This window comes from Melopsittacus undulatus, chromosome 25 (genome assembly GCF_012275295.1).
Source record: "Melopsittacus undulatus isolate bMelUnd1 chromosome 25, bMelUnd1.mat.Z, whole genome shotgun sequence".
NCBI classification, from domain to species: domain Eukaryota; kingdom Metazoa; phylum Chordata; class Aves; order Psittaciformes; family Psittaculidae; genus Melopsittacus; species Melopsittacus undulatus.
The window spans coordinates 239,327-264,886 of NC_047551.1; the positions used below are offsets into that span (position 1 = coordinate 239,327).

Genomic DNA, 25,560 nt, shown 5'->3' on the forward strand with positions numbered 1-25,560 from the left:
CCCATAGCTCTATCCCATAGCTCTATAGCTGTGCCCACAGATGTGTGGGTCAGCCCCACAGATGTGTGGGTCAGCCCCATAGATGTGTGGGTCAGCCCCACAGATGTGTGGGTCAGCCCCACAGATGTGTGGGTCAGCCCCACAGATGTGTGGGTCAGCCCCATAGCTCTATAGGGCTGCCCCATAGATATGTGGGTCACCCCCCAGCTCAGACGAAGGTGATCCGGGTCCGAGCCGCATTGACCTGCAGCACGTTGAGCTCCTCCCACTCCTGCAGCGCCCCCTGCAGCTGGGCAGGGGTGAAGCCCTTGGCCAGGCAGCGCTCCAGGGCCTCGCTATAGGGCACAGCCCCACGGCCGCCCCCCAAGTCCCGCAGCGCCCCCAGGATGGCGTCCGAGGGGCGCTGGGGCCTGTGGGGGGGGGAGAAAGGGGGTTATGGGGGGTAATGGGGGGGATATGGGGGGGATATGGGGGGTAATAGAGGGCTATAGGGGGATATAGGGGGGGCTATGGGGGAGTATTGGGGGGTTATGGGGAGGGTTATGGGGGTCCCATAGGGGGTAAATAGGGGGTCAGTGGGGATCCATTAGCATGTATGGGGCAGGGTGCATAGGGACATGGGGGGGGGGTAATGTGATCCATAGAGATGAATGGGGCCCATAAGGATCAATGGGGCCCATGGGGATGAATGGGCCCATAGGGATGAATGGATCCCATAGGAATGAATGGAGCCCATAGGGGTCAATGGCTCCCATAGGGGTCAATGGCCCATAGGGATGAAGGGGCCCATAGGGATGAATGGGACCATAGGGATCAATGGCTCCCATAGGGATGAATGGGCCCATAGGGATCAATGGCCCATAGGGATCAATGGCTCCCATAGGGATCAATGGCTCCCATAGGGATCAATGGCTCCCATAGGGATCAATGGCCCATAGGGATGAATGGCCCATAGGGATCAATGGCTCCCATAGGGATCAATGGCTCCCATAGGGATCAATGGCCCATAGGGATCAATGGCTCCCATAGGGGTCAATGGCTCTGACCTTGCCGACGGCTCCGGCTCCGGCTCCAGGGATTCTCGGCTCATCTCCAGCAGCCGAACGGCCTCAGCCACATCCTCACGTTCCACAACATCCCCCAGGCGCAGGCGAGCCTGCCCGGACCCATAGAGACCCATAGAGACCCATAGAGACACATAGAGACCCATAGAGACCCATAGAGACACATAGAGACACATAGAGACACATAGAGACACATAGAGACACATAGAGACACATAGAGACACATAGAGACACATAGAGACCATAGAGACACATAGAGACACATAGAGACACATAGAGACACATAGAGACACATAGAGACACATAGAGACACATAGAGACACATAGAGACACATAGAGACACATAGAGACCATAGAGACACATAGAGACACATAGAGACCATAGAGACACATAGAGACACATAGAGACACATAGAGACACATAGAGACACATAGAGACACATAGAGAAGCATAGGGACCACATAAAGACCCTATGGACACCCTATAGCACCCCATTCCCACCTATCCCATTCCCAGTTCCCCCATTCCCAGTTATCCCATTCCCAGCGCTCCCAGTGCTCCCACACCAGTGCCGTTGCCATTCCCAGTGCTCCCAGTTAACCCAGTGCTCCCAGTTAACCCAGTGCTCCCAGTTAACCCAGTGCCCCCGCACCAGTGCCGTTGCCATCCTCAGGATCGCCAGCAGGCTCCTGGCTGAGGTGAATCCCAGTTCCCCCATTCCCAGTGCTCCCAGTTAACCCAGTGCTCCCAGTGCTCCCGCACCAGTGCCGTTGCCATCCCCAGTTAACCCAGTGCTCACCAGTGCCGTTGCCATCCTCAGGATCGCCAGCAGGCTCCTGGCTGAGGTGAATCCCAGTTCTCTCCCGTTCCCAGTTCCCTTCCTCAGCTCCACATACGCGGCTGTGATTGGCTCAGCCAGAGCCTCCGGTACCTGCGGCTGGTGCCGCTTGCACCGAGCCAGGTACCGCCTGTGGTCATAGGGATACAGGGATAATGGGATACAGGGACACACACAGGGATAGGGGGTTACAGGGATACAGGAGACAGGGATACAGGGATGGAGATAGGGATATAGGGATCCAGGGATATGGGGATACAGGGATACAGGAATACACACAGGGATACAGGGATGGATGCCAGGATACAAGGATGGATACAGAGGTAACAGGGATGGATACAGGGCCATAGGGATGTATGGGATACAGGGATGGATACAGGGATACAGGGATGGGTACAGGGATGGGTACAGGGATATGGGGATGGATAGAGGGATAACAGGGATGGGTACAAGGATGGATACAGGGATGGATGATGGGATACAGAGATGGATACAGGGATGGATACAAGGATGAATACAGGGATACAAGGATGGATACAGGGATGGATACAGGGATGGATACAGGGATGGATACAGGGATGGATACAGGGATGGATGCAGGGATGGATACAGGGATGGATACAGGGATGGATACAATGATGGACACAGGGATAACAGGGATGGATACAGGGATGGATACAGGGATGGATATGGGGATGGATACAGGGATACAGGGATGGATACAGGGATATAAGGATGGATACAGGGATACAGGGATGGATACAGGGATGGATACAGGGATAGATACAGGGATACAGGGATGGATACAGGGATATGGGGATGGGTACAGGGATAACAGGGATGGGTACAGGGATAACAGGGATGGATACAGGGATATGGGGATGGGTACAGGGATAACAGGGATGGGTACAGGGATAACAGGGATGGATACAGGGATATGGGGATGGGTACAGGGATAACAGGGATGGATACAGGGATAACAGGGATGGGTACAGGGATACAGGGATGGATACAAGGATGGATACAGGGATATGGGGTTTGCTTCACACCTCATAAGCTTCATGTCCAGGGGCTGGAAGGCTCCAGGTGGCTCCCGGTTGTGCCGGTGCACGAAGGTGATGTGGTGAGCGAGGCTGTGGGGCAGCCCCATAGCGTCAGTGGGGCCCATAGACAGCAATGGGACCCATAGACAGCAATGGGACACACAGACAGCAATGGGACACATAGACAGCAATGGGACCCATAGACAGCAATGGGACCCATAGACAGCAATGGGACACATAGACAGCAATGGGACCCATAGACAGCAATGGGACCCATAGACAGCAATGGGACCCATAGACAGCAGTGGGACACATAGACAGCAATGGGACCCATAGACAGCAATGGGACACACAGACAGCAATGGGACACACAGACAGCAATGGGACACATAGACAGCAATGGGACCCACAGACAGCAATGGGACCCATAGACAGCAATGGGACACATAGACAGCAATGGGACACACAGACAGCAATGGGACCCATAGACAGCAATGGGACCCATAGACAGCAATGGGACCCATAGACAGCAATGGGACACATAGACAGCAATGGGACACATAGACAGCAATGGGACACATAGACAACAATGGGACCCATAGACAGCAGTGGGACCCATAGACAGCAATGGGACACATAGACAGCAATGGGACCAATAGACATCAAAGAGACACACGGGTACCAGCCTCACACATCCCTATAGCTCTATCCCCTATACCGCAATCTATATATAAATGTATAGATATACATCACCTATACCCTTATATCCTATAACCCTATATATATATCCCCTGTACTCCTATACCCTATATCCCTATACCCTGTACCTATACCTGTACCCTGTACCTGTACCCTACACCCATACCCTGTACCCCATACCTGATGTCTCGGTGTCGGTGGTGCCTGTCCCTCATAGCCCACAGCAGATCAAACCGTGACCTGAGCGCTGGCGCCATCCTCACGTTGTTCCCTATGGATCCTGTACCTGTACCTGTATCCTACACCTGTACCCTACACCCATACCCTGTACCCTGTACCTGTACCTGTACCCTACACCCATACCCTATACACCCCATACCTGATGTCTCTGTGTCGGTGGTGCCTGTCCCTCATAGCCCACAGCAGATCAAACCGTGACCTCAGCGCTGGCGCCATCCTCACATTGTTCCCTATGGATCCTGTACCCTGTGCCCTACACCCATACCCTGTACCTGTACCTGTACCCTACACCCCATACCCCGTACCCCATACACTGTACCCTATACCCCATACCTGATGTCTCTGTGTCGGTGGTGCCTGTCCCTCATTGCCCACAGCAGATCAAACCGTGACCTGAGCGCTGGCGCCATCCTCACGTTGTTCCCTATGGATCCTGTACCCTATACCTGTACCTGTACCTGTACCTACACCCATACCCTGTACCCTGTACCTACATACCCCTATACACCCCATACCTGATGTCTCGGTGTCTCTGGTGCCTGTCCCTCATAGCCCACAGCAGATCAAACCGTGACCTCAGCGCTGGCGCCATCCTCACATTGTTCCCTATTGCCGCCGCCTGTTCCCACCGTCCCCCCGCGGGGTTGGCGGCCGCCAGCACCGCGCAGCGCGCGTTGAGCGTCGCCATGACACCCGCCTTGGCCAGCGACAGGCGCTGCTGCTCCATAGCCTCGTGCAGAGCCGCGCGCTCCTCCCCCCGCAGCTTCTCGAACTCGTCCATCACACACACGCCACAGTCGGACAGGACCAGAGCTCCTCCCGACACTGACACGGAGCCGGTTGTGGGGTCGCGGGTGACGGAGGCTGTGAGGCCTGCGCCCGAGGAGCCGCGGCCCGTGGTGAAGTGACCTGGGGGGGGGAGAGGGGATATAGGGTTATATATAGGGATATATGGAGTACAGATAGGGATATATGGGGTATAAATAGGGATATATGAGGTATACATAGGGATATAGGGGATATAGGGATATAGGGATATACATAGGGATATATGGGTATAGATAGGAACATATGGGGTATAGATAAGGATATATGGGATATAGAAATACATGGGATATAGGGATATAGATTGGGACATACGGGGTATAGGGATATATGGCATATAGGGATATACAGGTATAGGGATATACATAGGGATACAAGCACATATGGGATATAGGCATATAAGGATATAGGTAGGGATATAGGGATATATGAGATATAGAGATATAGATAGGGATATACTGATATAGGAATATAGGTATATAGGAATATACATAGGGATATATGGGATATAGGTATATAGGAGGATAGGGATATAGGGGTATATATAGGGATATAAATAGGGATATAGGAGCATAGGGATATAGGGGTATAGATAGGAATATATCTAGCAATATAGATAGGGATATAGTGGTATAGATAGGGATACAGGGATGTAGGGGTATAGGGATATAGATAGGGATATATACAGATATAGGCATATAGATAAGGATATAGTGATATGGGATATAGTTATATAGGGATATAGATAGGGATATATGGATATAGAGATATAGGGGACATGGACAGGGATAAAGGGATATAGATATAAAGGTATATAGGGGGATATAAGGATATAGGGTACAGGGATACAGGGACGATATGGGGTATGGGAATTGGGATACAGGGATATGGGTATATAGGTCAATGGGATCCTCACTGCGCGGCGCCAGGCGGTCAATGTAGGACAGGAGCTGGGACTTGGCCACACCAGGGTCACCCATGAGGCAGATGTTGATGTTCCCTATGGGGGCATCCCATAATACCCCATTGGGTACCCCAACCATCCCATAATACCCCATTGGGTACCCCAACCATCCCATAATAACCCAATGGGGACCCCGAACATCCCATAACCACTGATTCCCATCTCCATCCCACCCCATGATTCCATCCTAGAACCCCATTATCCCATCATTATCCCAGTGCTCCCAGTGCTCCCAGTCCCCACCTCGGATGCGCAGCCCGGGCAGGTCTCTCTCCACGCCCCCCACCAGCAGCAGCAGCAGAGCCTTCTTCACATCCTCGTGCCCATAGATCTCTGGGGCGATGGAGCCGGCCAAGCGCTCGTACACGTTCCCCTCTGGGGAGGCAACGACATGGGGGCTATGGGGCTGCCCCATAGATGGGTCCTGATGCTATGGGGCTGCCCCATAGATGGGTCCTGACGCTATGGGGCTGCCCCATAGATGGGTCCTGATGCTATGGGGCTGGACCCATAGATGGGTCCTGATGCTATGGGGCTGCCCCATAGATGGGTCCTGATGCTATGGGGCTGCCCCATAGATGGGTCCTGATGCTATGGGGCTGCCCCATAGATGGTCCTGATGCTATGGGGCTGCCCCATAGATGGGTCCTGATGCTATGGGGCTGCCCCATAGATGGTCCTGATGCTATGGGGCTGCCCCATAGATGGGTCCTGATGCTATGGGGCTGGACCCATAGATTGGTCCTGATGCTATGGGGCTGCCCCATAGATGGTCCTGATGCTATGGGGCTGCCCCATAGATGGGTCCTGATGCTATGGGGCTGCCCCATAGATGGGTCCTGACGCTATGGGGCTGGACCATAGGTGGGTCCTGATGCTATGGGGCTGGACCCACAGATGGGTCCTGACGCTATGGGGCTGCCCCATAGATGGGTCCTGATGCTATGGGGCTGGACCCATAGATGGGTCCTGATGCTATGGGGCTGGACCCACACATGGGTCCTGATGCTATGGGGCTGCCCCATAGATGGGTCCTGATGCTATGGGGCTGCCCCATAGATGGGTCCTGACGCTACGGGGCTGCCCCATAGATGGGTCCTGATGCTATGGGGCTGGACCCATAGATGGGTCCTGATGCTATGGGGCTGCCCCATAGATGGGTCCTGACGCTACGGGGCTGCCCCATAGATGGGTCCTGATGCTATGGGGCTGCCCCATAGATGGGTCCTGATGCTATGGGGCTGCCCCATAGGTGGGTCCTGATGCTATGGGGCTGCCCCATGGGTGGGTCCTGACGCTATGGGGCTGCCCCATAGATGGGTGCTGATGCTATGGGGCTGCCCCATAGATGGGTGCTGACGCTATGGGGCTGCCCCATAGATGGGTCCTGATGCTATGGGGCTGCCCCATAGATGGGTCCTGACGCTATGGGGCTGCCCCATAGGTGGGTGCTGATGCTATGGGGCTGGACCCATAGATGGGTCCTGATGCTATGGGGCTGCCCCATAGATGGGTCCTGATGCTATGGGGCTGCCCCATAGCAGGCTCCTTACGCGCCAGCAGCTGCAGCTCCTCCTCGCTCAGGTCCTCGCCCCCCAACTCCTCCTCCTCACTCTTGTCCATCTTGAGAACCTCGTGAGCCTCCAGGTATGTCTCGGACAGCAAACCCTATGGGGCAATGGGGGGCAATGGGTCCCATTGATGCCCATTGGTGTCCATTGGTCCCCATTGATGCCCATTGATACCCATTGGTGGTCAATGGTTCCCATTGGTCCCCACGGGTCCCTATTGATGCCCATTGGTACCCATTGACAGCCATAGATCCCCATTGTTGGCCATTGATCCCCATTGATCCTCATTGACCCCCATTGGTGCCCATTGCACCCCATTAATCCCATTGGTCCCCATTGATTCCCATTACCCCCATTGCTCCCCATTGATCCCCATTGGTCCCATTGCCCCCACTGATGCCCATTGGTCCCCATTGATGCCCATTGGTGGTCAATGGTTCCCATTCATCCCCATTACCCCCATAGCCCCCATTGCTCCCCATTACCCCATTATCCCATAGGTCCCCATTACCCCATTGCCCCCCACTGATCCCCATTACCCCCATTGTCATTACCCCCATTACCCCCATTGCTCCCCATTGACTCCATTGGTCCCCATTGATCCCATTGATGCCCATTACCCCCATCCCCCCCATACCCCCATTACCCCATAGCCCCCATTACCCCATTACTCCCCACTGACCCCCATTACCCCCATTACCCCATTGCTCCCCACTGACCCCCACTGATCCCCATTGACCCCCATTGCTCCCCATTGGTGCCCATTGACCCCCATACCCCCATTGCCCCATTACCCCCATAGCCCCATTGCTCCCCACTGCCCCATAGCCCCCATAGGTCCCCATTACCCCTCCCCCCCCCACCTGCACGAGCTGCTGGAACCCCGCCCTCAGCAGGGGCAGGGTCACTCCCGTGACCCGGATGTGATCTCCAGGCTGAGCCTGACGAGTGTTGGCTCCGGTAGCGGCTACAGTGATGGCGCGAGGCAGGTGACCCACGGGCACGTGATCCATCTGGGGGTCAGGGGGTCACATGGGGTCAGGGGGTCAGATGGGGTCCCATAGCTGCCCCACAGCTGCCCCACAGCTGCCCCATTACTGCCCCACAGCTGCCCCATAGCTGCCCCACGGCTGCCCCACAGCTGCCCCACAGCTGCCCCACAGCTGCCCCATAACTGCCCCATAGCTGCCCCACAGCTGCCCCATTACTGCCCCACAGCTGCCCCATAGCTGCCCCACGGCTGCCCCACAGCTGCCCCACAGCTGCCCCATTACTGCCCCACAGCTGCCCCATAGCTGCCCCATAACTGCCCCACAGCTGCCCCACAGCTGCCCCACAGCTGCCCCATAACTGCCCCATAGCTGCCCCACAGCTGCCCCATTACTGCCCCACAGCTGCCCCATAGCTGCCCCACGGCTGCCCCACAGCTGCCCCACAGCTGCCCCATTACTGCCCCACAGCTGCCCCACAGCTGCCCCATAGCTGCCCCACAGCTGCCCCACAGCTGCCCCATTACTGCCCCATAGCTGCCCCACAGCTGCCCCACGGCTGCCCCACAGCTGCCCCACAGCTGCCCCATTACTGCCCCACAGCTGCCCCACAGCTGCCCCACAGCTGCCCCATAACTGCCCCATAGCTGCCCCACAGCTGCCCCATAGCTGCCCCACAGCTGCCCCACGGCTGCCCCACAGCTGCCCCATAGCTGCCCCACAGCTGCCCCACAGCTGCCCCATAGCTGCCCCATTACTGCCCCATAGCTGCCCCACAGCTGCCCCACGGCTGCCCCACAGCTGCCCCATAGCTGCCCCACAGCTGCCCCACAGCTGCCCCATAGCTGCCCCATTACTGCCCCATAGCTGCCCCACAGCTGCCCCACGGCTGCCCCATTACTGCCCCACAGCTGCCCCACAGCTGCCCCATTACTGCCCCATAGCTGCCCCATTACTGCCCCACAGCTGCCCCATCACTGCCCCACAGCTGCCCCACAGCTGCCCCCACAGCTGCCCCATAGCTGCCCCACAGCTGCCCCCACAGCTGCCCCCACAGCTGCCCCACAGCTGCCCCACGGCTGCCCCACGGCTGCCCCACAGCTGCCCCACAGCTGCCCCACAGCTGCCCCACGGCTGCCCCATTACTGCCCCACAGCTGCCCCACAGCTGCCCCATTACTGCCCCATAGCTGCCCCATAGCTGCCCCACGGCTGCCCCACGGCTGCCCCACAGCTGCCCCATAGCTGCCCCACAGCTGCCCCACGGCTGCCCCATTACTGCCCCACAGCTGCCCCACAGCTGCCCCATTACTGCCCCATAGCTGCCCCATAGCTGCCCCACAGCTGCCCCACAGCTGCCCCATCACTGCCCCATAGCTGCCCCACAGCTGCCCCACAGCTGCCCCACAGCTGCCCCATTACTGCCCCATAGCTGCCCCATAGCTGCCCCATAGCTGCCCCACAGCTGCCCCACAGCTGCCCCATAGCTGCCCCACAGCTGCCCCACACTCACGTGCTCCTGCATCCGCAGCTCCTGGTACTTGATGAACTTGGAGCCTCTGCTCTGCAGGTAGAGCCTCCCCCCAGCCCTGTCCATGCGGCAAACCCGGCTGGGGCACAGCAGCAGCGGCGTGAACGTGGGGGCTGAGATCTGGGGGGTACAGGGAGGCTCTATGGGGATGCTCAATAGGAACACCCCATAGGGATACCCCATAGGGATGTCCCATAAGGATGCCCATAGGGTGCCCCATAGCACTGCCCCACAGCGCTGCCCCATAGGAACACCCCACATCCCTGCCCCATAGGCTGCCCCACATCCAGCCCCACATCCTGCCCCACATCCCTGCCCCACATCCTGCCCCACATCCCTGCCCCACAGGCTGCCCCACATCCCTCACCGGCTGGTAGGTCTCAGCCCCACATCCCAGCCCCACATCCAGCCCCACACCCTGCCCCATAGGACACCCCACACCCTGCCCCACAGGCTGCCCCATAGCCCCATAACCCCCCATCCCAGCCCCCCCCTCACTGGCTGGTAGGTCTCAGCCCCACATCCCTGCCCCATAGCCCCACATCCTGCCCCATAGCCCCATAGCCTGCCCCACATCCTGCCCCATATCCCTGCCCCACATCCCAGCCCCATAGCCCCACAACCCCATAGCCCCATAGCCCATCCCTCACCGGCTGGTAGGTCTCCGCCCCACATCTCAGCCCCACATCCCTGCCCCATAGGAACACCCCATAGCCCCATAGGCTGCCCCCCATCCCTGCCCCATAGGAACACCCCATAGCCCCATAGCCCCATAGGACACCCCACACCCTGCCCCCCATCCCTCACCGGCTGGTAGGTCTCAGCCCCACACTGGTCACATGTGTAAGTCGCCACCTCCAGCCTGGGCTGAACCTCCGTGACCCTGGTCACGACCCCAGTGACTGTCACCAGCTTCCCGATGCTGGAGGCACCAACGGACCTGAGGCTGCGGGGGGGGGAGGGGCGAGGGGGGGCGGAAGTACAGCTCACTGGGGGGGGGAGGGGGGGGGGAGGGGATGGGGTCAATGGAGGCAATGTGATTAGAGTGGGTACCCCTGAGGTCCCTATGGGTGTCTCCATCCCCCTATGGGTTCCCCTATAGGTGCCCCCTATAGATACACCTATGGATCCCCCCTATGGATCACCCCTGTAGGTCCCCCATGGGTCCCCCCACAGACCAACCCCCTATGGATGCTCCTATGTCTCCCCCCTATAAACCCCCCTATGGATCCCTCCATAGACCCCCCCCCATGGGTGCCCCTATAGATCCCCTCTATGGACACCCCTATGGATCCCCCCATAGACCCCCCCACAGCTGCCCCCTATGGGTGCCCCTATAGACCACCCCTATAGATCCCCCCACAGACCCCCCTATGGGTGCCCCTATGCCCCCCCCCATAGATCCCCCTATGGCTCCCCCCTATGGGTGCCCCAATATATCCCCCTATAGACCCCCCTATTGGTGCCCCCTATATACCCCCCTATAAACCACCCCTATACATCCCCCTATGGGTGCCCCCCATAGATCCCCCCTATAGATCCCCCCATAGATGCCTTCTATAGACTCCCCCTATGGGTGCCCCCATAGACCACCCCTATATATCCCCCCATAAGCCCCCCCATATATCCCCCTATGGATCCCCCCATAGACTCACCCCCCACAGCTGCCCCCTATGGCTCCCCCCTATGGGTGCCCCCTATATACCCCCCATACCCCCCCCATCCCCCTATGGCTCACAAGCGCCGCAGCAGCTGGGGTGGGTACTGGTTCTGGGGGTCTCTGGGCTGACCCTGACCCCTCTGCTCCAGCAGCAGCCGGTGCTGCAGGTACACGTCCAGCACGTCCCGGGGGGGCTCCTGCAGGGGGCAATGGGGGGTAATGGATATCAATGGGGATCAATAGACATCAATGGGGGCAATGGGGATCAATGGGGGGCAATGGGGATCAATGGGGATCAATGGGGGCAATGGGGATCAATGGGGGCAATGGGGATCAATGGGGGCAATGGGGATCAATGGCAGCCCATGGGGTATCAATGGCAGTCAATGGGTCCCAATGGCTCTCTAGGGGTCACAATGTCTCTCAATGTGTCTCTATGTGTCCCTATGGGTCTCTATGGGTCCCAATGTCTCCCAGTGTCTCTCAATGTGTCCCTATGGCTCTCAGTGGGTCTCAATGTCTCTCTATGTGTCTCTATGTGTCTCTATGTCTCTCTATGTGTCTCTATGTGTCTCTATGTGTCTCTATGTGTCTCTATGTGTCTCTATGTGTCTCTATGTGTCTCTGTGTCTCTATGGTCTCTATGTGTCTCTCTCTATGGGTCCCTATGTGTCTCTATGTGTCTCTATGTGTCTCTATGTGTCTCTATGGTCTCTATGTGTCTCTATGTGTCTCTATGTGTCTCTATGTGCCTCTATGGGTCTCTATGTCTCTCTATGTCTCCCAGTGCCTCCCAGTATCCCCCAGTATATCCCAGTATCCCCCAGTATATCCCAGTATATCCCAGTATCCCCACCTGCAGCTGTGGCTGCAGCATCTCCTGCAGGGTCTCCATGAACAGGCTCTGGTATCTGTGCACGTTGTCTCCCAGTGCCCCCCAGTATCCCCCAGTATCCCCCAGTATATCCCAGTACATCCCAGTATATCCCAGTGCCCTCACCTGTGTCTGAGGCTGCAGCATCTCCTGCAGGGTCTCCATGAACAGGCTCTGGTATCTCCTCACGTTATCAGCTGCAGCCTCAGCCAGGCCTGGATCAGCCTCAGCCACATCATCCAGAGCCACCCACAGGGCTGGGAGGGAGCGGGACTGGAGCTGGGCCTGGGGGGGAATGGGGGTTAATGGGGATCAATGGGGGGCAATGGGAGGGAGCGAGACTGGAGCTGGGCCTGGGGTGGGAATGGGGGTTAATGGGGTGAATGGGGATCAATGGGGGTTAATGGGAGTGAATGGGGGCAATGGGGGTGAATTGAGTCAATGGGAGGGAGCAGGACCGGAGCTGAGCCTGGGATGGCAATGGGGGGAATGGAGTCAATGGGGGGGAATGGGGGTTAATGGGGGACAATGGGGGTGAATGGGGGGTAATGGGACGGAGTGGGACTGGAGCTGAGCCTGGCACAGCAATGGGGGTGAATGGGGGGCAATGGGAGTCAATGGGGGTGAATGGAGTCAACAGGAGTCAAGGGGAATTAATGGGGGGCAATGGAGTCAGTGGGGGGCAATGGGAGTCAATGGGGCCAATAGGAATAACAGGATATTGGGGTAATGGGGTAAAATAAGGTGTAAATGGGGGTTACAACAGCAAATAGGGGACTCAATGGGGGTAGGACTCATAAGGACAATGGGAGGGGATGGGGGCAGGTTTTGGGGTGAAATAGGGCGGAAATGGGCCTTACAACAGCAAATAAGGGACTCTATGGGGCTGGGACCCATAAGTGATAGAGAGGGAGGAAAACAGGGGGGATATGGGGAAAAGAGGTTAGAACTGGGGAAAAGAGCTGGGATTTGGGGAGAAAACCTGGGATTTTGGTGAAAAGCGCCAGGATTTGGGGCTCCCCCCCCAGCCCCTCCCCCCCAGCCCCTCCCCCCTCCCCCCAGCCCCTCCCCCCTCCCCCCCCGCCCCTCCCCCCCCTGCCCCTCCCCCCTCACCAGCTGCTCCCGATACGGGAATTCCTTCCGTCCATCGGCTCCTTCCCGGTAGAATTCCTGCAGGAAGCGTCTGATCTTCTCTGGGGGGGATGGGAACGGGAATGAGCCCAGAGATCCCATAGGGACAATGGGAATGAGCCCGGAGATCCCATAGGGACAATGGGAATGATCCCGGAGATCCCATAGGGACAATGGGAATGATCCCGGTGATCCCATAGGGACAATGGGAATGATCCCAGTGATCCCATAGGGACAATGGGAATGAGCCCGGAGATCCCATAGGGACAATGGGAATGAGCCCAGTGATCCCATAGGGACAATGGGAATGATCCCGGAGATCCCATAGGGACAATGGGAATGAGCCCAGTGATCCCATAGGGACAATGGGAATGATCCCATAGGGACAATGGGAACGAGCCCGAGTCCCATAGGGACAATGGGAATGATCCCATAGGGACAATGGGAATGACCCCAGTGATCCCATAGGGACAACGGGAATGACCCCGGAGATCCCATAGGGACAATGGGAATGATCCCATAGGGACAACGGGAATGACCCCGGAGATCCCATAGGGACAATGGGAATGATCCCATAGGGACAATGGGAACAGTCCCGGGACCCCATCCCCCCCCCCCCCATCCCCCCCATCCCCCCCCCCGCCCCTCCCCCACCTTTCTCCGCCGCGTAATCCACCGGGATCATGGCTCCTCTCCCGCGCGCGCGCCCGTTTTGCCGCGAACTCGGCTTTTTCCCGCGCGGAGCCGCCCCACGTGACCCTGCCGCTCGGCCACGCCCCCCTCCTCCCCCCTCCACCAATAGGCAGCGAGCAGCGGGGTGGGAGGGGGGGGGCGGAGGGAGCCACGCCCCCTTGGGCGCTCTCAGCCAATAGGAAGCGAGCTCTCGTGGGGCCCCGCCCCTCCCTTTCCCGGCAGCACCGGCGGCGAGGAACAGGTCCCGTCTTAAAGGGGCCGCGGCCCTTTATGGGGGGGACAATGGGGATCAATGGGGTTTGTGGGGGGGCAATGGGGATCAATGGGGTTTGGGGGGGGGCAATGGGGATCAATGGGGTTTGGGGGGGGGGCAATGGGGATCAATGGGGTTTGGGGGGGGGGCAATGGGGATCAATGGGGTTTGGGGGGGATCTATGGGGATCAATGGGGTTTGGGGGGGGGCAATGGGGATCAATGGGGCTTGAGGGGGCGCAATGGGGATCAATGGGGTCTTGGGGGAGGATCTATGGGGATCAATGGGGTTTGGGGGGGGCAATGGGGATCAATGGGGTTTGGGGGGGGATCAATGGGGTTTGGGGGGGGCGCAATGGGGATCTATGGGGTTTGGAGGTGTGGGGGGTCCGGGTTATGGGGTGCAAGGGGGGGGGAGGGATTAAGGCGCTTGGGGGGTGCAAATGTGAGACGGGGGAGGCTCATGGGGTGTGGGGGGTAATGGGATCTATGGGGCACCCCATTGACCCCCATTGTGTGTCCTTGCCCCCCCCATAGGGTGATGCTGTCCCAGCTCTTCATCCTCTCGTCCAAGGGGGACCGGCTGCTCCATAGGGATTGTATCCTACCCCCCCCTAAAGCAGGGGTGGTACAGCCCGTGGGGGGGGGGGGCGCTACCATTCTGAGCCTATGGGGGGGTTCACCCCATTATAAGTCTATGGGGGGGACCTATTATGGGGCTATATTGTTGGGGACACCCATATTATGGCCCTATATGGGGGGGGGACACCCCTATTGTAACCCTATATTGGGAGGACACCCATATTATGGCTCTGTATGGGGGGGGAACCCCCTATTATGGCCCTCTATGGTGGGGGACACCCCTATTATGACCCTACGTGGGGGGGACTCCCATATTATGGCTCTATATGGGGGGGACAACCCTATTATGACCCTATATGGGGAGAGAACACCCCTATTATGGCCCTATATGGGGGGACAACACTATTATCACCCTATATTGGGGGGGACACCCCTATTATGACCCTATATGGAGAGGGGACACACTTATTATGACCCTATATGGGGGGAACACCCCATTAGGCCCTGTATGGGGGGGGACACAACCCTATTATGACCCTATATTGGGGGGACACCCCTATTATGACCCTATATGGGGAGGACACCCCTATTACAACCCTATAAGGGGGTATCCCCCCATTCTGACCCTACATAGGGATCCCCTCCTTGTGCCCCTATATATGCTCATAGCCCACCCACTATAGGCTCCCCCATTATGGGGACCCCCTTGTGCTCCCCCATTTCTCCTTGACCCCCCCCAGTCCGTGGGGACCCCTCGGACCCCATCACTGACGTGGCTGATGTCTTCTACCGTGGGGTCACTGCACTGCCAGGGGACCAGGCCCCTGTATTCATGGTACCGGGGGGGCTATGGGGTAATGGGGTAATGGGGTAATGGGGTAATGGGGTAATGGGGAGTAATGGGGTAATGGGGGTAATGGGGTGATGGGGGTGATGGGGTAATGGGGGTGATGGGGTGATGGGGGTGATGGGGTAATGGGGGTAATGGGGCTATGGGGGTGATGGGGTAATGGGGAGTAATGGGGTAATGGGGGTAATGGGGTAATGGGGAGTAATGGGGTAAGGGGGTAATGGGGGTAATGGGGGTAATGGGGTAATGGGGGTAATGGTGTAATGGGGGTAATGGGGTAATGGGGGGTAATGGGGTAATGGGGGTAATGGGGGGTAATGGGGGTAATGGGGTAATGGGGAGTAATGGGGTAAGGGGGTAATGGGGGTAATGGGGGTAATGGGGTAATGGGGGTAATGGGGTAATGGGGGTAATGGTGTAATGGGGGTAATGGGGGTAATGGGGAGTAATGGGGGTAATGGGGTAATGGGGGTAATGGGGTAATGGTGTAATGGGAGTAATGGGGGTAATGGGGTAATGGGGGTAATGGGGAGTAATGGGGGTAATGGGGGCAATGGGGAGTAATGGGGGTAATGGGGTAATGGGGGTAATGGGGGTAATGGGGTAATGGGGGTAATGGGGAGTAATGGGGGTAATGGGGTAATGGGGGTAATGGGGAGTAATGGGGGTAATGGGGTAATGGGGGTAATGGGGAGTAATGGGGGTAATGGGGTAATGGGGGTAATGGGGAGTAATGGGGGTAATGGGGGCAATGGGGAGTAATGGGGGTAATGGGGGCAATGGGGAGTAATGGGGGTAATGGGGTAATGGGGTAATGGGGGTAATGGGGTGCTGTGGGGCAATGAGGGGTAATGGGGAGCAATGAGAGCCCCATTGACTTCAATAGGCCCATGGTGCTGTTCGCCCTGATGGCCACAAGGCGGCAGTGTCGCTATTGACTCCATTGACTCCCATTGACTCCCATTACTCCCATTGATCCCACTGATCCCATTAACTCCCATTGATCCCATTGACCCCATTGATCCCATTGATCCCATTAACTCCCATTGCTCCCATTGCCCCCAGGCACTGGGCGGTCTCCACTTCGTCCACGTTCGCCACTCGGGGCTCTACTTTGTGGCCACCACCACAGCTGAGGCCTCCCCATTCACCCTGGTCGAGTTCCTCAACAGGTGCCAAGGGGGCGTTTTTGGGGCATTTTGGGCGTTTTTGGGTGTTTTGGGGCGTTTTTGGGGCATTTTGGGCGTTTTTGGGTGTTTTTGGGGCATTTTTGGGTGGTTTTGGGTGTTTTGGGAGCGTTTTGGGGCGGTTTTGGCCTTTTTTGGGGTGTTTTTGGGGTGGTTTTGGGGAGTTTTTGGGGAGGTTTGGGAGCATTTTGGGGCATTTTGGGTCCATTTGAGGCTGTTTTGGGTTCATTTGAGGCTGGTTTGGGTCCATTTGAGGCTGTTTTGGGTCCATTTGAGGCTGTTTTGGGTCCATTTGAGGCTGTTTTGGGTCCATTTGAGGCTGTTTTGGGTCAGTTTGAGGCTGTTTTGGGTCCATCTGAGGCTGTTTTGGGTCCATCTGAGGCTGTTTTGGGTCCATTTGAGGCTGTTTTGGGTTCATTTGAGGCTGTTTTGGGTTCATTTGAGGCTGTTTTGGGTCCATTTGAGGCTGTTTTGGGTCCATTTGAGGCTGTTTTGGTTCATTTGAGGCTGTTTTGGGTCCATTTGAGGCTGTTTTGGGTCCATTTGAGGCTGTTTTGGGTCAGTTTGAGGCTGTTTTGGGTTCATTTGAGGCTGTTTTGGGTCCATTTGAGGCTGTTTTGGGTCCATTTGAGGCTGTTTTGGGTTCATTTGAGGCTGTTTTGGGTCCATTTGAGGCTGTTTTGGGTTCATTTGAGGCTGTTTTGGGTCAGTTTGAGGCTGTTTTGGGTCCGTTTGAGGCTGTTTTGGGTCAGTTTGAGGCTGTTTTGGGGCCATTCGAGGCTGTTTTGGGTCCATTTGAGGCTGTTTTGGGTCCATTTGAGGCTGTTTTGGGTCCATTTGAGGCTGTTTTGGGTTCATTTGAGGCTGTTTTGGGTCCATTTGAGGCTGTTTTGGGTTCATTTGAGGCTGTTTTGGGTCAGTTTGAGGCTGTTTTGGGTCCATTTGAGGCTGTTTTGGGTCAGTTTGAGGCTGTTTTGGGTCCATTTGAGGCTGTTTTGGGTCCATTTGAGGCTGTTTTGGGTCCGTTTGAGGCTGTTTTGGGTTCATTTGAGGCTGTTTTGGGTCAGTTTGAGGCTGTTTTGGGTCAGTTTGAGGCTGTTTTGGGTCCATTTGAGGCTGTTTTGGGTCCATTTGAGGCTGTTTTGGGTTCATTTGAGGCTGTTTTGGGTCAGTTTGAGGCTGTTTTGGGTCAGTTTGAGGCTGTTTTGGGTCAGTTTGAGGCTGTTTTGGGTCCATTTGAGGCTGTTTTGGGTCCATTTGAGGCTGTTTTGGGTCCTCAGGTTCGTGTCTCTGCTCAGGGATTTCTGTGGCCTCCTGAGTGAGAAGAACCTGGGAGAGAACTTTGCGCTGGTGTCTGAGCTGCTGGAGGAGATGCTGGTGGGGGGGGGGGGGGGGGGATGGGGGGGGCACGGTGGGGGGGGGGCACATGTGGGGGGGGATGGGGGGGGCACATGGTGGGGCACGTGGGGGGGGGGACATGGGGGGGGAGGGGGTGACATGGGGGGGGGCACGTGGGGGGGGGCACGTGGTGGGGGCACATGGGGGGGGACATGTGGGGGGGACATGTGGGGGGGACATGGGGGGGGCACGTGTGGGGGCACGTGGGGGGGGGCACGTGGGGGGGCACATGTGGGGGGGGGAACCACATCTGGGGGGGGTCTGAGGCCATTTAAAGGCATTTGGGGGCAATTAAAGGGGGTTTGGGGCAATTAAAGGGGTTTGGGGGCAATTAAAGGGGTTTGGGGCAATTAAAGGGGTTTGGGGGCAATTAAAGGGGTTTGGGGGCAATTAAAGGGGTTTGGGGCAATTAAAGGGGTTTGGGGGTATTTAAAGGGGTTTTGGGGGTATTTAAATGGGGTTTGGGGGCAATTAAAGGGGTTTGGGGGCAATTAAAGGGGGTTTGGGGCAATTAAAGGGGTTTGGGGGCATTTAAAGGGGGTTTGGGGGCAATTAAAGGGGTTTGGGGCAATTAAAGGGGTTTGGGGGTATTTAAATGGGGTTTGGGGCAATTAAAGGCGTTTGGGGGCAATTAAAGGGGTTTGGGGGTATTTAAATGGGGTTTGGGGCTGGTTTAAGGGGGTCGGGTCCATGTAACCCAATGGGGGTGTTGGGGACCCCCCCCCCCCCCCCAGGACTATGGTTACATCCAGAGCACAGCCCCTGAGGTCCTGCGGAGCCTGACCCAGAGCCCCCCAGTCAGCCCCTCCCCCTTCAGCCTCCTGGACCTGGGCTCTATAGGGCTGGTGAGACCAGAGCATCCCAGTGTATCCCAGTTCATCCCAGTGCATCCCAGTACATCCCAATGGATCCCAATGTACCCCAGTGCATCCCAGTACATCCCAGTGCATCCCAATGCATCCCAGTGCATCCCAGTGCATCCCAATGTACCCCCCCAATGCATCCCAATACATCCCAGTGCTCCCAAGTGTCCCCCTAATACACCCCAGTACATCCCAGTATATCCCAGTCCTTTACCAGTATCCCCCAGTATCATCCCAGTGTCCCCAATATCATTCCAGTATCCCCCAGTACCCCCTCTTGCCCCCCCACTGCATCCCAGTTCCTCCCCCAGTATCCCCCAGTACATCCCAGTATCCCCCCAGTACATCCCAGTACATCCCAGTATCCCCCCAGTACATCCCAGTGCATCCCAGTATCCCCCCAGTACATCCCAGTACATCCCAGTATCCCCCAGTACATCCCAGTACATCCCAGTATCCCCCCAGTACATCCCAGTACATCCCAGTATCCCCCCAGTACATCCCAGTGTCCCCCCAGTACATCCCAGTATCCCCCCAGTACATCCCAGTACATCCCAGTATCCCCCCAGTACATCCCAGTACATCCCAGTACATCCCAGTATCCCCCAGTACATCCCAGTACATCCCAGTATCCCCCCAGTACATCCCAGTACATCCCAGTGTCCCCAGTACATCCCAGTATCCCCCCAGTACATCCCAGTGTCCCCCCAGTACATCCCAGTACATCCCAGTACATCCCAGTACATCCCAGTATCCCCCCAGTACATCCCAGTACATCCCAGTACATCCCAGTACATCCCAGTATCCCCATTCCCGTTGCAGTTCGGGGCAGACACTCAGCGCTCCAAGGTGGCTCCAGGCTCTGCTGCCACTCGGCCCCTGGGGACCCCCCGGGGGGAGCAGGTGAGTGACCCCCCCCCCCCCCCATCCCAGTACATCCCAGTACATCCCAGTACATCCCAGTACATCCCAGTTCATCCCAGTGCATCCCAATCCCATCTCTTTATCCTCCTACCTCCCAAACCCATCCCAGTGCATCCCACATCCCATCCCATCATCTCCCAGTACATCCCAGTGCATCACAGTGCATCCCAATCCCCTCCCATTATCCCCTAATGCATCCCAATCCCCTCCCATTATTTCCCAGTTCATCCCAATCCCATCCCAGTGCATCCCAATCCCATCCCAGTGCATCCCAATCCCATCCCAGTGAATCCCAATCCCCTCCCATTCTCCCCTATTACATCCCATTATCTCCCAGTGCACCCCAGTACATCCCAATCCCATCCCAGTGCATCCCAATCCCATCCCATTATCCCCTATTGCATCCCAGTACATCCCAGTTCATCCCAATCCCATCCCATTCTCCCCTATCGCATCCCATTATCCCCCAGTACATCCCAGTGCATCCCAGTGCATCCCAGTACATCCCAGTCCGGGATCCCCCCTCACCCCCCCCCTTTCTCTGCCCCCATAGGGGGAGGAGCTGTTCGTGGACGTGCTGGAGCGGCTGACAGTGGTGCTGGCTCCCAACGTGGGTGTCCCCCCCCCGGCCCCGAATGGTTCAGTCCAGGCTGGGACCCCATAGGGATGGACCAACCCATTACGGGCCCCTATGGGGGGGGGGGGGAAACACCCCTTTGTGGCTCTTTAATGGGGTCCCCCCCATTATAACCCTCTATGGGGGTTACCCCCCCTATATGGGGGTGGGATACCCCATTCGGAGCTGATCTAAGGGGGTTTCACCCCAAATCTGCCTCCCCCCCCCAGGGAACCCCCCTAAAGGTGGATGTGCAGGGGGAGATGCGACTCAAGTGCTACATCCCCAACTGCAGAGGTGAGGGGGGGCACCCACAGGGTGCACTTATGGGTGCCCCCCCCCCCTAATCACCTATGGGTGCCCCCCCCTCCATCACCTATGGGTGCCCCCCCCCCCCCATCACCTATGGGTGCCCCCCCCCCATCACCTATGGGTCCCCCCCCCCATCACCTATGGGTGCTCCCCCCACCCCATCACCTATGGGTGCCCCCCCACATCACCTATGGGTACCCCCCTCCATCACCTATGGGTGCCCCCCCATCACCTATGGGTGCCCCCCCCCCCATCACCTATGGGTGCTCCCCCCACCCCATCACCTATGGGTGCTCCCCCCACCCCATCACCTATGGGTGCCCCCCCATCACCTATGGGTGCCCCCAACATCACCTATGGGTGCCCCCCCATCACCTATGGGTGCCCCCAACATCACCTATGGGTGCCCCCCCATCACCTATGGGTGCCCCCAACATCACCTATGGGTGCCCCCCCATCACCTATGGGTGCCCCCCCCCCCATCACCTATGGGTGCTCCCCCCCACCCCATCACCTATGGGTGCTCCCCCCACCCCATCACCTATGGGTGCCCCCAACATCACCTATGGGTGCCCCCCCCCCCCCCCATCACCTATGGGTGCCCCCATTCACCTCCATTGCCCCCCCCAGAGCTGCGCCTTGGGCTGAGTGAGGAATTCTGCGTGGGAAAAGCAGAGTTGAGGGGTGAGACCCCCCCCATTGACCCCCATTAACCCCCCATTGACCCCCATTCACCCCCATTGACCCCCATTCAGCCCCATTACTCCCCCCATTGCCCCCTTAGCACCCATCCCATTGACCCCAGCACCCATAACTCCCATACCCCCATCACCCCCATACCCCCCACAGACCCATACCCCCATCACCCCCATACCCCCCACAGCCCCATTGCACCCCACAGCCCCATTGCACCCCATAGCCCCCATTGCACCCCATACCCCCCACAGCCCCATTGCACCCCATAGCCCCCATTGCACCCCATAGCCCCCATTGCACCCCATAGCCCCATAGCCCCCATTGCACCCCATAGGCTATGGGACCCAGGTGCGTGTGGACGAGGTCTCCTTCCACCCCTGTGTCAACCTGGAGGAGTTCGAGGCCCAGCGGGTGCTGCGGGTGACCCCCCCCCAAGGAGAGGTAACCCCAACCCCCCCCCGTGCTCCCCTATGGTACAGTCCATTAGAGCCCTATAGGAGGGGCTCAGCCCATTCAGAGCCTATATGGGGGGGTCACCCCATTTGGAACCTATAGGACCCCTATATTGCCCCCCATAGGTGACCCTGATGCGGTACCAGCTCCTGGATGACGTCCCCACACCGCTGCCCTTCCGCCTGTACCCCCATATGGAGTGGGACCCTATGGGGAGGTGAGGGGGGACCCCCATACTGACCCCTATATGGGGGGTGTACCCCATTCTAACCCCTATATGGGGGTTCACCCCATTCTGACCCCTATATGGGGGGTTCACCCCATTCTAACCCTATATGGGGGTTCACCCCATTTTAACCCTATATGGGGGGTTCACCCCCATTCTAACCCTATATGGGGGGTTCACCCCATTCTAACCCTATATGGGGGGTTCACCCCATTCTCACCCTATATGGGGGGTGCACCCCATTCTAACCCTATATGGGGGGTTCACCCCATTCTCACCCTATACTGGGGTCCCCACAGGCTCCGGCTGCACCTAAAGCTCCGCTGCGACCTCCCCCCTAATAAGTAGGTGCTGGTGGGCGTGGCCTGGGCAGGGGGCGTGGCCTGGACCAATGGGGGCGTGGTTACGTGGGAGGGGGCGTGGCCATGGCCGGCAGAGGGGTCACTGAGGGGCCGGGTGTGGGCGTGGCCAATGGGGATGGGGGCGTGGCCGCGGGTGGAGTGGGCGGAGCTTAACCAGCCTCGTTTCCAGCCACGCCATCAACATCCGCCTGGAGCTGCCACTTCCCAAGGGGGTGACCAGGTGGGTGATACCATTGGGGGGGGAAAGGGGGGGGTCCCCCCATTGAAACACCATTATAATCCCCATTGCCCCCACTATAACCCCATTATAACCCCATTGATCCCATTATAACCCCATTATAATCCCCATTGCTCCCCATTATAACTCCATTGTAACCCTCATTGCCCCCCTCTGTAACCCCATTATAACCTGTATTGCTCCCATTGCTCCCCATTATAACCCCATTGCCCCCATTATAACCCCCATTATAACCCCCATTGATCCCATTATAACTCCCATTATAACCCCCATTATAACCCCCATTATAATCACATTCCCCCCCACTGTAACCCCCACTACAACCCCATTGCCCCCCATTGTAACCCCATTATAACCCCCATTATAACCCCATTGCCCCCATTATAACCCCATTGCCCCCATTGTATCCCCATTGCCCCCATTATAACCCCCATTATAACCCCACTATAACCCCATTATAACCCCATTATAACCCCACTATAACCCCATTATAACCCCATTATAACCCCACTATAACCCCATTATAACCCCATTATAACCCCATTCTAACCCCATTATAACCCCACTATAACCCCATTATAACCCCATTATAACCCCATTATAACCCCATTATAACCCCATTCTAACCCCATTCTAACCCCATTGCCCCCCATTGTAATCCCCATTATATCCCCCATTCTAACCCCATTGCCCCCATTGCCCCCAGTGTGGCGCAGGAGCTCAGCAGCCCTGACCAACGGGCCGAGGTCCCCCCCGGCTCCCAGTGCATCCAATGGGACATCCCCAAGTGCCGCGGGGGGGCGCAGGTGGGCGCCATCTTTAAGGTGAGGGGGGGGGTCGCACCCATTGAGGGTGATGGGGGGGGGGGTCCCTGTATGTACCCTATGTGTAACCTATATGTGACTTATATGGATCCCATGTTCCTCCCATGTCCATCCCATGATGTTCCCATGTGCATCCTGTATCCATCCCATGATGTTCATATGCTGTTCCCATATTGTTCCCATGTTTATTCCCATGTCCTTCCCATGTCATTCCTATGTTATTCCAATGTTGTTCCCATGTCATTCCCATATCCCTCCCATGTTATCCCCATGTCCCTCCCCTGTCATTCCCATGTTATTCCCATGTAATTCCCATGTCCCTCCCACATCATTCCCATGACATTCCCATGATATTATTCCCGTGTTATTCCCATGATGTTCCCGTGTCATTCCCATGTCCTCATTCCCATGTCCTCATTCCCATGTCATTCCCATGTAATTCCCGTGTTATTCCCATGTTATTCCCACATAATTCCCATGTACTTCCCATGTTATTATTCCCATGTCCCTCCCATGTAATTCCCATTATTCCCATGTCATTCCCACGTCATTCCCATGTTATTCCCATGTCCATTCCCATGTAATTCCCACGTCATTCCCATGTTGTTATTCCCGTTATTCCCATGTTATTCCCATGTCATCCCCACATCATTCCCATGATATTCCTATGTTGTTATTCTCATGTTATTCCCATGATGTTCCCATGTCATTCCCATGTTATTCCCGTGTTACTCCCATGTTATTCCCGTTATTCCCATGTAATTCCCATGTCACCATTCCTGTCATTCCCACATCATTCCCATGTTATTCCCATGTAATTCCCATGTTATTATTCCCATGTCATTCCTATGTCATTCCCATGTAATTCCCGTGTCCATCCCACATCATTCCCATGTCATTCCCATGTTATTCCCGTTATTCCCATGTAATTCCAATGTTATTCCTGTGTTCCCCCCCCCAGCTCCGCTCCCCGGCCCCTCCCCCCGCCCTGCCCCCCGCGGCCGCGCGGTTCGAGCTGCCTGCGGTCACGTGCTCAGGGCTGCGGCTCCGCTTCCTGCGGCTGGCGGGGGGGGGAGGGGCAGGGCAGGCCCCGCCCCCTCGGTGGCTGCGTTACGTCACACACAGCGACTCCTACGTCATGAGGATGGAGGCCCCGCCCCCACCCCCGCTGCCCGCGCAGACCAGCAGGGGGAGCCAATGACACCCATTGATAACCATTGACACCCATTGATACCTATGGACACCATTGATAACCATTGACACCCATTGATACCCATTGACACCCATTGATACCTATGGACACCATTGATAACCATTGACACCCATTGATACCCTATGGACACCATTGATAACCATTGACACCCATTGACCTCCATTGACACCAATTGACTGTCATTGACCTCCCATTGATATCCAATGACTCCCATTGACCTCCATTGATACCCATTGACCTCAATTGATACCCATTGACTCCCATTGACCTCCATTGACTCCATTGATACCAATTGACAAGGATTGATCTCCACTCATACCATTGATTGCCATCGACCAACATTGACACCAATTGACTCCCATTGACAACCATTGATCTCCATTGACTCCCATTGACCTCCATTGACACCAATTGACTCCCATTGACAACCATTGATCTCCAT

The 25,560-nt window shown here is 56.9% G+C and overlaps 2 protein-coding genes across 5 annotated transcripts; one reads left to right on the forward strand and one right to left on the reverse strand.

The window, feature by feature from the left end:
* Window positions 1-164: 164 nt before the first annotated feature.
* Window positions 165-14,185, reverse strand: MCM7 (minichromosome maintenance complex component 7). Its single transcript, XM_034072260.1, is given in 16 exon segments — window positions 165-410; window positions 1,047-1,156; window positions 1,865-2,033; window positions 2,953-3,036; window positions 4,401-4,794; window positions 5,627-5,710; window positions 5,918-6,049; window positions 7,228-7,342; window positions 8,109-8,258; window positions 9,747-9,884; window positions 10,572-10,727; window positions 10,729-10,753; window positions 11,503-11,621; window positions 12,425-12,583; window positions 13,412-13,491; window positions 14,084-14,185. Coding segments are annotated over 16 exon segments (2,148 nt in total). The 5' UTR covers window positions 14,115-14,185; the 3' UTR covers window positions 165-208.
* Window positions 14,186-14,270: 85 nt separating this feature from the next.
* AP4M1 (adaptor related protein complex 4 subunit mu 1) lies at window positions 14,271-25,145 on the forward strand. Of its 4 annotated transcripts, none has more exons than XM_034072241.1 (16): window positions 14,271-14,363; window positions 14,912-14,973; window positions 15,697-15,791; window positions 16,872-16,978; window positions 18,274-18,370; window positions 19,126-19,236; window positions 20,077-20,157; window positions 20,732-20,788; window positions 21,025-21,091; window positions 21,737-21,790; window positions 22,137-22,243; window positions 22,381-22,472; window positions 22,781-22,825; window positions 23,013-23,063; window positions 23,788-23,905; window positions 24,867-25,145. In XM_034072241.1, the coding sequence occupies exons 2-16, from the start codon at window positions 14,916-14,918 to the stop codon at window positions 25,104-25,106; spliced, it is 1,380 nt and encodes a 459-aa protein (XP_033928132.1). In that variant the 5' UTR covers window positions 14,271-14,363; window positions 14,912-14,915; the 3' UTR covers window positions 25,107-25,145. The 4 variants fall into 4 exon arrangements, with proteins under 4 accessions (XP_033928132.1, XP_033928135.1, XP_033928134.1 ...); XM_034072244.1 differs by having other exon boundaries at window positions 18,274-18,343; XM_034072243.1 differs by having other exon boundaries at window positions 18,292-18,370.
* Window positions 25,146-25,560: the final 415 nt, after the last annotated feature.